This window comes from Eumetopias jubatus, unplaced genomic scaffold (genome assembly GCF_037043125.1).
Source record: "Eumetopias jubatus isolate StellerSeaLion01/CBP00866 unplaced genomic scaffold, mEumJub1_p1.0 scaffold_12, whole genome shotgun sequence".
Lineage (NCBI taxonomy): Eukaryota > Metazoa > Chordata > Mammalia > Carnivora > Otariidae > Eumetopias > Eumetopias jubatus.
This window is the reverse complement of record NW_028274818.1, coordinates 93,736,814-93,751,414: the sequence shown is the minus strand read 5'-3', so window position 1 is coordinate 93,751,414 and position 14,601 is coordinate 93,736,814. Positions and strand designations below refer to the sequence as shown.

At 44.7% G+C, this 14,601-nt stretch overlaps 1 protein-coding gene across 4 annotated transcripts; it reads left to right on the top strand.

The window, feature by feature from the left end:
• The first annotated feature begins 3,949 nt into the window (after window positions 1-3,949).
• Window positions 3,950-14,596, top strand: TMEM219 (transmembrane protein 219). Of its 4 annotated transcripts, none has more exons than XM_028110055.2 (6): window positions 3,950-4,078; window positions 5,110-5,308; window positions 5,393-5,582; window positions 11,427-11,656; window positions 13,099-13,268; window positions 14,493-14,596. In XM_028110055.2, the coding sequence occupies exons 2-5, from the start codon at window positions 5,144-5,146 to the stop codon at window positions 13,234-13,236; spliced, it is 723 nt and encodes a 240-aa protein (XP_027965856.1). In that variant the 5' UTR covers window positions 3,950-4,078; window positions 5,110-5,143; the 3' UTR covers window positions 13,237-13,268; window positions 14,493-14,596. The 4 variants fall into 4 exon arrangements, with proteins under 4 accessions (XP_027965856.1, XP_027965857.1, XP_027965858.1 ...); XM_028110056.2 differs by having other exon boundaries at window positions 5,107-5,308; XM_028110054.2 differs by lacking the exon at window positions 3,950-4,078 and having other exon boundaries at window positions 4,089-5,308.
• Window positions 14,597-14,601: the final 5 nt, after the last annotated feature.

Sequence of the window (14,601 nt, the reverse complement as noted above, 5' to 3'; positions counted from 1 at the left end):
TGTCTAGGACCAGTTTTCTCCAGTAACATCCACCTTCAGGACCTGATGAGTGGATTACCAAATCAGAACATTGGCATAATCCTGGCAGATTACAATGCACCAACAATTTTGTGTCCTCTTGTGCTCCTCCCCACCCCAACTTTTTTTTTTCTATATAAGACATTTGTTTACATCCATTTACCCTGATTTCCAGGCCTTCAGGCAGTTCCTTGCTCTAACCAGTTTGTCTCTAGTGGTCCGTAGAATTTGTTCATTGGGCTAACATGAGTAAATATCAATTGTGGTCATTACCAAGAACTGCTCTCCAAATATGCCTAATTACTCTGTAGTACAAGAATAATGAAGGGAAACTCACATTTGTTGACTTCCTATTGTGTACCAGTACTACACTGGGCATTTTCATGCCTTATCTTGCCCGACAAATTAGACTTGTCATTAAGTGGAAACATTGACAAAGCTTTTGCCATATGGATATTAATTTTGTGCCTGGACCATAGTAGTCCCAAAATTTAGTGCTATTTTTAGTAGCACTAAAAAATAACTGTTGACCAAATAAACTTTCTTTTACCTTTTAACCTAAATTTCACAAACATTCAGCACGGGCAATGTGCTCCCAACTTTAAAATGAAACTGAAAATTGCTAAGTTCCCCTGGCAAACTGGCCTGTAAGAAGTCATTTTCAATACATTAAACAACAAATATTTATTGAGTAAATACTGTGCTCAAACTACGAAAAGACCTGGGGCTTGTGGAGCATACTATTTCAGGAACTGAGGTGCTGGCTGGGTAGACAAGACTAAGACTAGGGAAAAAGTGACCTCACTGGCTCAGACTAGGCCAGGTATGACTGAGAGTTGGATGGGCAGAGACTTTTGCAGGTTTTCAGGAGAGATCTCTTGGCAGGACTGAGCAAGGAGGATCTGGTTGGAAAGGACTAGATTCAGTGTTGGGACACTTAGGCTCTAGTTCTGGATGAGGCTTAACTGGCTGGGAGACTTGGGGCAAGTCCCTTAACCTCTCCAAGACATCAGTTTAGCATCTGGAAAATAAAGTGGGGGTGGGGATGGTTACTGTTGGCCTTGTTCAGTTACTGAGTGCCTTCCAATTCTTAGGTTTTAAAACTTTCTGTCAGCCACCCTTATTTTTCCTTTGAGAAGAAAATACTTCCTATGCTTGGAATTTCAATTAAGTCAGTCAATGGCATTCATCAGCCACTATACTCTAGGAGACTGTGCCGTAAATTCCCCTCCCCAACACACACCAGGGTTTGTTTGTTTTTTTTAATGATTGTTATTTTTAATTGTGACAAAATATACATAACATAAAGATTTACCATTTTAACAATTTTTATGTGTACATTTTTTTTTAAGATTTTATTTATTTATTTGACAGAGAAAAAGACAGCGGGAGAGGGAACACAAGCAGGGGGAGTAGGAGAAGAAGCAGGCTTCCCGCCGGGCAGAGAGCCCGATGTGGGCTCGATCCCAAGACCCTGGGATCATGACCTGAGCCGAAGACAGCCGTTTAATGACTGAGCCACCCAGGCGCCCACATTTTTAAGTGTAGAAATTCAGTAGTGTTAATTACATTCACCTGTGCAACCATTACCATCATTCATCTCCAGAATTCTTTTCATCTTGCAAAACTGAAACTCTGTACCCATTAAACAACAGTAACTCCCCATTCCTGTCCCCACACCCCCCACCCCCTGGCGGCCACCATTCTACTTTCTGTCTCTATGAATTCGACTACTCTATACCTCTTATCAGTGAGATCTTATAGTATTTCTCTTTTTGGGATTGGCTTATTTCACTTAGCAAAATGTCCTCAAGGTTCATCCATGTTATAGTATGTATCAGAATTCCCTTCCTTTTAGGGGCACCTGGGTGGCTCAGGTCATGATCCTGGGGTCCTGGGATCCAGCCCCGCATTGGGCTCCCTTCTCCGCCCGAGAGCCTGCTTCTCCCTCTCCCTCTGTCCCCCCACCCCCCCCGCTTGTGATCTCTAAATAAATAAAATCTTAAAAAAAAAAAGAATTCCCTTCCTTTTAAAGGCTGAATAATATTTCACTGTATGTATATGCCATATTTTGTCTATCCATTCATCTGTTGATGGACCCTTGGGTTGCTTCCACCTTTTAGCTCTTGTGAATAATGCTGCTATGAACATAGCAGTATACAAATATTTTTTAGAGATTTTGCTTTCAATTCTTTGGGGTATATACCCCAAAGTGGAATTGCTGGATAGTATGGTAATTCTGTTTTTTTTTAGGATTTTTTTTTTTAATGTAATCTCTACACCCAATGTGGGACTCAAACTCACAACCCCGAGATCAGGAATCACACACTCCACCAACTGAGCCAGCCAGGTGCCTCTCATAATTCTAGTTCTAATTTTCTGAAGAGCCACTATTCTGTTTTCCCTAGTGGTTGTACCATTTTAAGTTCCCACCCACAAGGCAAAAGGGTTCTAATTTCTCCACAGCCTTGTTAACACTTTCCTTTTTTCTTTAACAGTAGCCATCCAATAGCTGTGAGATGTATCTAATTGTGGTTTTCATTTGCATTTCCCTAATGATTAGTAATGTTGAGTTTCTCTTCATGTGCCTATTGGCCATTTGTATATCTTTGGAGAAATACCTTCAATTCCTTTGCCTATTTTTTAACAAGGCTTTTTGTTGCTGTGTTATACTGTAAGAGTTCTTTACATATTCTATATATTACTCACTCTTCAGCAGATACATGATTTGCAAATATTTCCTCCCATTCCATGGGTTGCCTTTTCACTCTGCTGCGTACTTTGAGGCACAGAAATGTTAAATTTTAATGTAGTCCAACTTACCTTTTTCCTTTTGCTGTCTGTGCTTTGGGTGTCATACCCAAGAAATCATTGCCAAATCCAATGTCATGAAGCTTTCCTGTTTTCTTCTAAGTGTTTTATACTTTCAGCTCTTACATGTAGTTCTTTGGTGCATTATGAATTAACTTCTGTATATGGTATATAAGGTAAAGGTTTAACTTCATTCTTTCACAGGTGAATATCCAGGTTTCCCAATACTGTTTGTTGAAAAGAGTAGATTTACTTCATGGAATGGTCCTGGCACCCTTGTTGAATATCATTTTACCACATGGGAAAGGATTTGGGGCTATAAACTTTTGGGGAGCGGGTGGTACAGGAATGACCTTGTCTCTGTCTTAACGGAGCCTCGGTAGAGTTGAGTACTAAGATTTTGTTTCAAGAGCATTTTTGTCCAGCGCGGTTTTGTGCTCAGTGCACACTGGGCCCATGTTTTCCCACACTTTGTTTCTTAAGCTTCCCATCCAACCAGTGAGGTAGGTGGGTGGAACCCCTTTAGCAAACTCAAATCCCCAAAAGAGCACGGTTATGGCTTGTGCAGAGGCAGGCACAAAGTTAGGATTTGAACCCCGGGTTCTTGGCTCCATGCGTCCTGCTATTTCAGGTTAAGGGGGACTTCGGTGTTCTCCTCTCTAAAATACGGGCAGAAATGAAACGAGATGGTCTCTCTTGAGCAGTCTGGCAGCTGGAGGAGCCTATGCATTAAGGACTCGCTAAAACCAGGGGCCAAGACGTTCGGCCTGCAGAGAACAACAGAACCCAAAAAGTGCGGAAGGTCAGAATCTCAGGGCTGGAGTCCCGCCCCCGGGCGGACCCCAAACTCAGATCCGGAACCTGGGCGCGGCCGGGCTGTGCGATTGGCGCGGGAGGGGGACGAGCAACAGAAAAACGCCTGCGACGCGATTCTCGTTGAAACGCCCCACAGTGTCTCCGGAGTGGGGCTTTACAGTTCTAACAACGTCCCCACAATCAGCTCCTTTGCCTTCTCTCCCTCTTACTCACCTACCGCGGAGTACTTTCTTCTCCGTTGCCCCTTCACTGTGTTCCTTCTTGGTACGCCCCCAGCCGGCCGGGGAGGGGCCGGGCTGTTGCCCGCGTAGACACCGCGCATGCGAATCCCCACCGTGTGGGTGGGGGTTGGTGGGGGGAGCACGGACCCCGCCCCTTCGCTGCTCCACGCGTGACGTCGCGGGGGGCGCCGGCCTCCGCCCGGCTCCGAGCGGTGAGGGGGAGCGGCAGGCGGACCAGACGCCGCAGGACCGGGAAGGGATGTTGCGGGTGTTGAGTTCCTGCAGGAGGGGCTTTGCGGGGGGAGGGGAGGCCCAGGGGCACCGCCAGCCGCAGAACTCGGGCTCTGCCCTCCCCCTTCGTGCTTTCTCCCCCTTTCCAGATGTGCCGGGACGGGAGGCAGGGCAGGGACTGGGCATCTGTGACACCTGCATTTCCCTGGAGCCCCCCTTCTCTCCCCACCCCGTATGTTTATCCCGTCTTCCAGAGGTTCCTTTTCATCGGGCTGTCGCTTCTCCCTTGGGAGAAGGAACTCTACCTGGGAGCAGAAGACGGGTTTCAGACCTTGGCCCTGCCACGCCTCTGTGAAAGTCCCCGAACCTCAGTTTCCACCACAGGATTTATTGCCTCCCTTCACCTGGTTTTAAAGATCAGTATGAAACAGTGAAATGGAAAGGAAATGGACATTGTTGAGTTCCTGCAGGGCCGAGTGCTATGCAAAACTGCTTTCTCTGTCACATTTTAGTCCTCATTATTTGGCATTCTTTCACGGATCCGTAAGCTCCCAAAGGTTAACCGATTTTCCTCACATAGCCAGTGAGTAGCAGAGGAGGATACAGATTGAACCGTTTTTGCTCCAGAGTGGAGTTCTTTTCATCAGACACTTCCTTTGTCTAGGCTATCGGATGGAACCATTCTTCAGCCAAACCCTAGCCCCAGAACAGCTGCTTCCTGAATTTCTCCCCTTAAGAATTCTCCTTTTGGGTTCCTCTTTCCAGCACAGTGTGCTCTGCTTCGCTTCTGCCTTGATTACTTCAGAAATGAAATGCAGCAAACATTTATTGAGTGGTGCATGGGGATGAACACTTGCCCTGGATTCTTGTTCTGGCTCTGCAGCTAACTGGTTGTGTGGCCTTGGGCAAGTCCCTTGTCTTTTCAGTGCTTTAACTTCCCTTTGAATAAAATGGGTAAGTGCCTTCTGACCGGCAGGCTCTTGTCCAGTTCTTCCTTCCTGTCCTCCAGCAGGCTCTCCGTGGAGGCCCAGACCCCTCTCCTCTCCATGGGCAGCTGCCAGGCAGGGCACAACCTGCATCTCTGTCTGGCCCACCACCCACCTCTGGTCTGTGCCACTTTGATCCTGCTGCTTCTTGGGCTTTCAGGCCTGGGCCTTGGCAGCTTCCTCCTCACCCACAGGACTGGCTTGCGCAGCCCTGACATCCCTCAGGTGAGTACCTTCTTCATCCTTTTCACACAGGCCTGCTCATGCTGCTAATCCCTCACCTCTCTCCCACCTTTCTTTTGCACACAGGACTGGGTCTCTTTCTTGAGATCTTTTGGCCAGCTGACCCTGTGCCCCGTGAATGGGACAGTCACAGGGAAGTGGCGTGGGCCTCAAGTCGTGGGCTTACTGACCACCTTGAACTTCGGACATGGTCCAGACAGGAACAAGACACAGACATTCCAAGCCATGGTCCAGGCTAGTCAGATGGGATTGAAAGGTGAGATCAAGGAGGACTGTGGGTTGGGCGTCAGAACACTTAGGGATGGGTTCTGTCTCTGACCTCCCCAGCCTGGTTACCTTGGGCATATCCCAAGGCCTTAGTCACTTCTGCTGTAGTAAGGACTAGATACATTCAGTGAACACAGTGACACTATGTGGGTTCCCTCTAAGTGTTTTCTGTTTTCCCTTCCAGCTCTGAGGTTCTTTGAGTCTATCCTTGGAGATGTGACGAGATGGGGTAGATTTGACCTAATGTTCTTTCTTACCACTCTTCATCCCTATTGCTTTCTCCTCTTAGAGGCACCTTCTTTTTCCTCAGGGATATTCAAGCATGTCCTCTTCAATTAAGCAAGTGTCCTGAGTGTCTGCTCTGTTCTTACCACAGCTCCATGTGCTATGGAGGATACAGAAAAAATTAGACATCATCCATTCCCACAGAGCTTAAAGTCTTTTGGGGAAATGATGGGGGGAGGGGAGGGAGTCAGTGGGTGCCACTGATTCCTGCGTGAGATTTGGCCTCAGTTTCCTTGTCTGAAATTGGGGAGATGAAAAGGGAGGAGAGAAAGGTGGAACTTTCTGCCTTCTGAGGTCCTTTCCGAGTCTAAGATTCCCTTGTGAATTTCGTGTGTGTGTGTGGCGGGGGGAGGTCTCTGATGTCCAGGTGTACATGTGTGTGGTCAAAGAATGAGAGTAAAGGAAGGTGTCTGATATATACAGACTTGAGATAATTTTTCCTGCTTTTTATTTTGTAAACATATGTACATCAGCTTTATTAATATATGATCATATAACATAAAATTCACACATTTTTAAAATTGAAAAAAATTTTTTTAAGATTTTATTTATTTGAGAGAAAGAGTGAGTGAGTGAGAGAGAGAGCACATGAGGAGGGGGGAGGGAGAAGCAGGCTCCCCACTGAGCAGGGGGCCCGATGTGGGGCTCAATCTCAGGACCCTGAGATCATGACCTGAGCCAAAGGCAGACGCTCAACCGACTGAGCCACCCAGGCGCCCCAAAATTCACACATTTAAAATGTGCAATTCAGTGGCTTTACGTATCATCACAAAAGTGTGCAACTATCACCACAATCAATTTTAGAGCATTTCATTACCTCAAAAGAAATCCTGTACCCATTAGCTGTCGCTCCCCTTTTCCTCCTAACCTCCCAGACCCAGGCAACTATATACCTTTCTTTTTCTGTAGATTTGCTCATTCTGAACATTTCATACAATGTGTGCTCTTTTGTGACTGGCTTCTTTCAATCAGTATGTTTTCAAGGTTCATCCATCATAGCACGTATCAGTACTTTGTGTTTCTATTGCTGAATAACTCATTGTATGGATATTCCACATCTTATTTATCCATTCATCAGTTGTTTGACATTTGGATTATTTCTACTTTTTGACTATTATGAACAATGCTGCTGTCAACATTCGCATGCAAGATTTTGTGTGATCATACATTTTCATTTCTCCTGGGGGAAATGAAATACCTAGAAGTGGAATTGCTGGGTCATATTGTAACTCTGTGTTTAATCTTTGGAGGAACTGTGAGACCATTTTCCAAAGTGGCCGCACCATTTTGCTTCCCCCCAGCAGTGTGTGAGTTCCAGTTTCTCCATGTCCTTGTCAACACTTGTTATTATCTGTCTTTTTTTTATTCTAGCCATCCTAGTCATTGGGAAGTAGTATCTCACTGTCGTTCTGATTGGCATGGTTAATGATACGGAGCATTTTTTTATGCACTCCTTGGTCATTTGTCTATCTTCTTTCAAGAAATGTATATTCAGAGTTTTGCCTTTTAAAAAAAATTGGATAATTTGCCTTTTAATTATTGAGTTATATGAGTTCTTTATATTTTCTAAATACAAGCCTCTTATCTGATGTATGATTTGCAAATATTTTCTCCCATTCTCTGGGTTGTCTTTTCAGTTTATTGATGGTGGTTTTTTTTTTTTTAAGATTTTATTTATTTGAGAGAGAGAGAGAGCATGAGCAGGGGGAGGGGCAGAGGGAGAAGCAGACTCCCCACTGAGCAGGGAGCCCAATGCAGGACTCGAGCCCAGGACCCTAGGGTCATGACCTGAGCCTAAGGCAGACACTTAACCGACTGAGCCACCCGGGCGCCCCAAGTGTTTGTTTTTTCTTTAGTTGCTTATGCTTTTAGTAAGCAAGCTTTGCCTAACTCAACCTCATGAAGATTTACCCCTATATTTTCTACAAAAATTTTATAGTTTTAACTCTTACATTTAGCTCTATGATTCATTTTGAGTTAATTTTTGTGAATGGTGTGAGGATGGGGTCCAACTTCATTCTTTTGCAAGTGGGCATCCAGTTGTCCCAGCATGTTTTGTTGAAAAGACTGTTCTTTCCCTTTGAATAGTCTTGGCAGCCTTATTGAAAATCAATTGACCATGGATGTATATATAGGTTTATTTCTGGACTCTCAGTTCTATTCCATTGATTTATGTGTCTGTCCTTATGGTAGCACCACACTCTTAATTACTGCAGCTTTGTATTAATTTGAAATCAGAAAATATGAGTCCTCCAACTTTGTTCTCTTTTTAGAAATTATTTTGCTTATTCCAGATCCCTTTAATTACCGTATGGATTTTAGGATCAGCTTCTCAAGTTCTGCTTCTGCAAACAAGCGCTGTTCTTTTTATGATGGTCAGCAACAGAATAATATCATCAATGATTATTTTGAACAGAATAAAAAATAATCCACCTATGATTGCATCATCTAAGCAATAATTACTGAGCACCTACTATGTACCAAGCTTGGGGAATATAGAGATGTGTAAGACATGGGTCCTCACCTCAAGCTGCTTACAGTCTAGCAAGGATACAGATGTGAACAGAAGTAAATACCTTTCAGTGTGTAAAGTAGCACACAAGGTACAGTGGGAATACTCAGGAGTCTGTCAAACAGGGTTAGTGAGGAGGCTTTTCCAAGGATTCATTGCCTGAGCTGAGGCTTGAGGGAGGTTTAGGAGTGTGCTCTTCCAGCCAGAGGGACAAGCATATGGAAAGGCATGCAGATGGGGACCATAATGGCATGTTTGAGAACTTCAAGGGGTTCAGTTTGACTGGGTGCAGGGGAGGGAGTGTTGAATCAGTGGCAAGAGATGTGTTTGAGGAAGCAGACAGAATCTTCTGGAGGGTCTTGTGTGCCAAGCCCAGGTAGTTGAACTTTATCTAGTACGTTGGGCAAACTCAAAATTTTTGTCAGGAAAATAGCAAGGTTTTGTTGTTGTTGTTGTTGTATTTTTTTTAAAGATTTTATTTATTTATTTGACAGAGACAGCGAGAGCAGGAACACAAGCAGGGGGAGTGGGAGAGGGAGAAGCAGGCTTCCCGCAGAGCAGGGAGCCCGATGTGGGGCTCGATCCCAGGACCCTGGGATCATGACCTGAGCCGAAGGCAGACGCTTAACGACGGAGCCACCCAGGCGCCCTGTTGTTGTTGTTGTTTTAAAAAGATCACACTCTGCTGGCTGACTGCCTGGTGAAAGTGTGTCCAATGGCAGGAAGAGCAGGTAGGAGGTGGTTGCAATAGAGGGATGATGAGGACACCCTAGCTAAGACAATGCCGTTGAAGAAGGGGACTAATCTGAGAGAGAGATTGGCAGTGGATTGACAGGACATGGTGACTGTTTCAGTCTGGGGAACAGAGAGAATCGGGGTGGTTCTCTTAGACAGTTTTGCATGTGCATTTCTTAGTTGTCATTATGATATATATATATATATATATATATACACATACATCCTGGTTTGTATTTCTCTTTTTTCACTTATGACATCATTTTTTTTTTATTTCTGCCTGGCCTGAACGTTATTATTTTAATGGATGTAAGGTGATCCATTAAGTGCTTGGGCCATCATTTGTAATGCTTTTCCTAGTGTTAAACATCTCCATTGCTTCCTTTTTTTTTTTTTTGTGAAGTCACAATAAACAATAAACACAATAAACAATAAACACAATATACTTGGCATCTTTCTTTTGAATCCTTTCCTTACGATGAGTTTCTATAAGTGGTATTATTGAGTCAAAGGGTATGGACCTTTTTTTAATAGACGAATTAGTTTTGTTGTGGATTTGTACCACAAAGAAGTATACAAAGCGCATGTAGAAATCCATCCCACCTCCCCTGCAGTGTCCACAGTTTGATGGGCATCTTCTCAGTCACAATCTGTACCCATTTAAAATTGTAACAGGGGGCGCCTGGGTGGCTCAGTTGGTTAAGCGACTGCCTTCGGCTCAGGTCATGATCCTGGAGTCCCGGGATCGAGTCCCGCATCGGGCTCCCTGCTCAGCAGGGAGTCTGCTTCTCCCTCTGACCCTCTTCCCTCTCATGCTCTCTATCTCTCATTCTCTCTCTCTCTCAAATAAATAAATAAAATCTTAAAAAAAATAAATAAATTTAAAAAAAATAAAATAAAATTGTAACAGAGCTACATTGTCTTCTAAAAGGTGTCACTCATTGAGAGTGCCCATTTCCCCACATCTTCAGCAACTCTTGTTATCAGTCTTTTTAATTTTTACCAATTTAATGAGCAAAGAAATTGCCTGATTGTTTTCATTTACTTTCTTCTGATTGTTAGTGAGGTTGAACATCTTGTTAGGTTTATTTGGCCATTTTCATGCCTCCATGAATTTCCTGTTCGTATACTTTGCTCATTTGTCTTTTAAGTTGCTTGTTTTATCTTCTTGATTTTTAGAAGATCCTCATATATTCTGGATTGTTAACCTTTTTGCCGATTAAATACAGGCATTTTGGGGCACCTGGGTGGCTCAGTCTGTTAAGCATCCAACTCTTGGTTTCAGCTCAGGTCAGGATCTCATGGGTTATGAGATCAAGTCCCATGGGTTCCTCGCTCAGAGGGGAGTCGGCTTAAAGAGTTTCTCCTGTGGGCGCCTGGGTGGCTCAGATGGTTAAGCGTCTGCCTTTGGCTCAGGTCATGATCCCAGGGTCCTGGGATTGAGTCCCGCATCAGGCTCCTTGCTCAGCAGGGAGTCTGCTTCTCCCTCTCCCCCTGCTTGTTCTCTCTCTCTCGTGCGCAAATGAATAAATAAAATCTTTAAAAAAAAAAAAAAGAGTCTCTCCTGCTGTCCCTCCCCCCAATAAATAAATCTTTACAAAAAATGGATATTTTCATCCATCCTGTTACTTTTTTTTTTTTAAGTTATCTTTCATCATAGAGAAGCCTTCAACTGTTACAAGGTTAACTTTATTGCTCTCACCCTTTACTCAGGCTTATAGGTCTTGTGTCTTTTTTAGGAAGGCCTTCCCCACTTTAAACTTAAAAAATATTCTTCTGTATTTTCTTTGGGTGTTGCTTTGTTTAATTTGTTTGTATAGGTCTCTAACACATCTGGACTTTATTTTGTAGTGTGAGATGAGTCTAACTTTTTTTCCCCCCCCGAATGGAAATTGTCCCAAGGCCATTGACTAAATACACCATCCTTTCCCTGCTAATTTGAAATGGGGTGTGAACCTTTTTGTGGATTTTGGTACCTAGTAGGAACTGCTTTCTTAAAAAGGACAGGCTCGTTTATACAGACTGACACTGGCAATGTGTACAGTTTCACTGCAACTTTGTGAGTATTGGCATGATTGTTTTATTGATTGTAAGCAAACTTAATTTTTTGTTTATATTGGTACACAGTTATTGTCATTTCTCAATGACACAGTGATAGTATATAGAGTACTTTATTGAATAGACTCAATGCCAAAACAGCTGTTACTGAAGGAAGCCTTAGAAATGAATGGAAGTCTGAAGATGAATGGCTTCCACCCCACCCTCCATCTTCTTCCACTGCCTATCCTTTGCCTCTCATAGGATCTTCTGCAAGAGAGCCGGTCCTCATTACTGCCAGGGTGACCACAGAAAGGACCCCAGGAACCTGCCTGTATTTTAGTGCTGCTCCAGGAATCCTGCCCTCCAGCCAGCCACCCCTCTCCTGCTCAGAGGAGGGAGCAGGAAATGCCACCTTGAGTACTGAGATGGCTGAGGAGTGTATCAGGGTCTGGAGCCACGAAGGCCTTGTGCTCACCAAGTTGCTCACCTCGGTAAGAGCCTCAGGTTGTTGGGGTTTCATAGTCTGCCATGCTGAATGCTCTGCCTTGAAGGCTGCTGGGGGCAGTTCTACCTAGGAGAAAAGCCACAGGCTCTATAATTCTGCCTCAGAGGCTGTGTGACCTTGACCAAGCATCTGAGCTTCTCTGAGCCTCAGCTTCCTCATCTGTAAAATGGAAAACATGATACTATCTCCTGATGCCAACAAATAAAGATGAATGAGAGTGAATGTCAGGTGCCCAGTACAATGCCTGCTACATAATAGAGATTGGGTGAGTGACAGCTATTACTATTAATGATTGTCTTTACACAGAATAAAATAGGATCTCCACCTTAAAGGAATGCAGAAGCTGTAATAAGAGGCAGAATGGGCTAATCGCTATCATAGAGGTGTGAGCAAAGTGTTATTCAAACACAGAGTAAGGAGCAATTAACCCTAACTTGAACATTTATGGAGAGTGCTTCACAGAGAAGGTGGCATTTAAGAAAGAGAATTGTGTACAGTAGTTTATAATGTACAAAGTGCTTTCAGGTTCACTATCTCATTTGATCTTAAAATAGCCTTTTGAGGTAGCTGTTATTATCCCATTTTACAGATGAGGAAACAGGCTTAGAGAGAGGGAGTGAATTGCCCAAGGCCATACGACTGGTTAAGTGGCAGACCCAGGATTTCAACCTATGCCTTCTGACTGCAGTCCCAGGCTTTGTCTGCCCTTTCAGGGTGACCCTTGAAGAGGAGGAAGATGTGGGCAGAGAATGCAATAGAGGGGGTTCAGGAGAGGGGAAACACATTCCAGGCAAAAGGACAAGCACGAGCACGGGCCTGGAGATTGAAGTGTTCAGCCTTCGAGGGCACTCCATGAGGAGGGGCTTAGGAATGACTGAGGGGGAGAGGCAGGGGCCTGATTGTGAGGCACCGCGACTTGAGGCTAAAACACTACGACTTGATACTGCAGGCCATGGGGGCCGTTGGTGCTGGGTGAGAGAGACTGAGTAGAGGAGACAGACCAGTTAGAGGTTAGAGTTAGGAGGCTGCTGTGTGCTTTTCTCTCACATTTGCAAAGACCCTGGCAAGGAGCATCCCCTGGGAGCTTAGAATCAGAGAAAATACTGGTTTCCAGACCGGGCCTGCTTGAGTACATTTAAAATGTGGGCAGTAGTGAATTTCCCATCTAATGGAGACATTATGGGGGTTCACTTCTGTGGCTGGGCAAGAAAGCAGTTCGTAGACCATTGAGACAATTAGCTTGTATAGAAATTACATTTTCCCACATTTTCCCTTTGGTTGCTCCCTGGATGTAGAGAGCCCTCTCCCCTCATGGGGGCTTCTCTCTATAGCTCTTGGCCCCAGGGATAAGATTTCTTCCCAGAGGAAGATTCTCCACCCTCCTTCCCTCTCATTCATTCCTCCTTCCCTCCCTTTGCCCATCCTTAGGAGGAGCTGGCTCTGTGTGGCTCCAGACTGTTTGTTTTGGGCTCCTTCCTGCTTCTCTTCTGTGGCCTTCTCTGCTGTCTCACTGCTCTGTGCTTCCACCCACGCCGGGAGTCCCACTGGTCTAGAACCCGGCTCTGAGGGCACTGGCCTAGTTCCCATCTTGTTCTCAGGTAAGGTTCTTCGCCCCAGTCCTGTGGGAATAGGGGGTGGGGTGGAGGTGGCAGTTATAACTGAGACAGACTCATTCCTAAACAATATGGTTTGGTTTTACGTATTTTTGCACTTTACATAGATGGAATCATACATATTCTTGTGTGACTGACTTCTTGCCGTTAACATTCTGATTTTAAGATTCATCCATAGCTGTAGTTCGCTTTTTGGCAACAGTGGTGAGTTAACAGGGTTCGCATTTGATGATGCATCCTGGATATGAATTTTGTTTGCCTTGCTTTTGTCCTGAAATTCTGATACCCAGTTTTATGATGCAAATTTTGTAAAACTCACCTTGAACAGCGCAAAAGGATTGATGATGCGCATTTACTAGGCACATAGTACGTGCCCAAGCATTTTACATACACTTTCCCTTTTCCATCAGCCTTCACTGCATTTAGAAAAAGTTGATTTTGCTAATAGCAAAGTAGTGTGAGGAACACACCTCACAAAGGTGGCAGTGGGCGGGGAACATATTGGCTAACTAGTCCATGTGTCCGCTCATTAAGGAAAAAAATATTTCTGTAAAAAAGTCTCACTCTGTGAGGAGGAGGTCATATAATTTGAGAGTTATCTGTTGTGCACCCAGCTCTTAAACTGTTCTCAGCTTCAATGACTAGCTGCTGTACCCTAGGAGATAGCCATGGGAGAAGTTGAAACAGCCCAAGCCCAGGGAAGGGCTCTGTCCAGAGGAACTGGATGCTCAAGATCAGCTTTGCTTATTTTGCTCAGGGCTAGGCTCCACCTACTTGGGATAGGAGATGGTGGAACCCTCCTAGCTTTTCTTAGATCTGAGTGGACTGGGAAATGAAGGCTTTCTGGCTCCTAGCAGATCCTAGGGTCCTGAAGCCACCCACCCAGTTGGGATGAGTGCTTGTACCCACTTCCTCTGCTCCTTCCTCACTCTTTTGCAGCCATCCCAGAGCTTCCCCCAACAGCCCTCTGATCTGCCCTGTTTTTTTGGTTTTTAATTTTACTTATTTGAGAGAGTGAGCGAGAGAGCATGAGCAGGGGGAGGAGCAGAGGCAGAGGGAGAAGCAGACTCCCCGCTGGGCAGGGAGCCTGACAACGTGGGGCTCGATCCCAGCACTCCAGGATCATGACCTGAGCTGAAGGCAGACATTTAACAGAATGAGTCACCCAAGCGCCCCTCTGCCCATGTTTTTAATCTTCTTTTTCTCCAGGTGTGAATCAACTTCTCCAGACTTTGTTCTAAGTTGGAAGAAATGTTTCAAAAAATGGAGAGCTGGAATGTGGGGGAAAATAAAAGGCTTTTTTGCCCAGTGTTGCCCA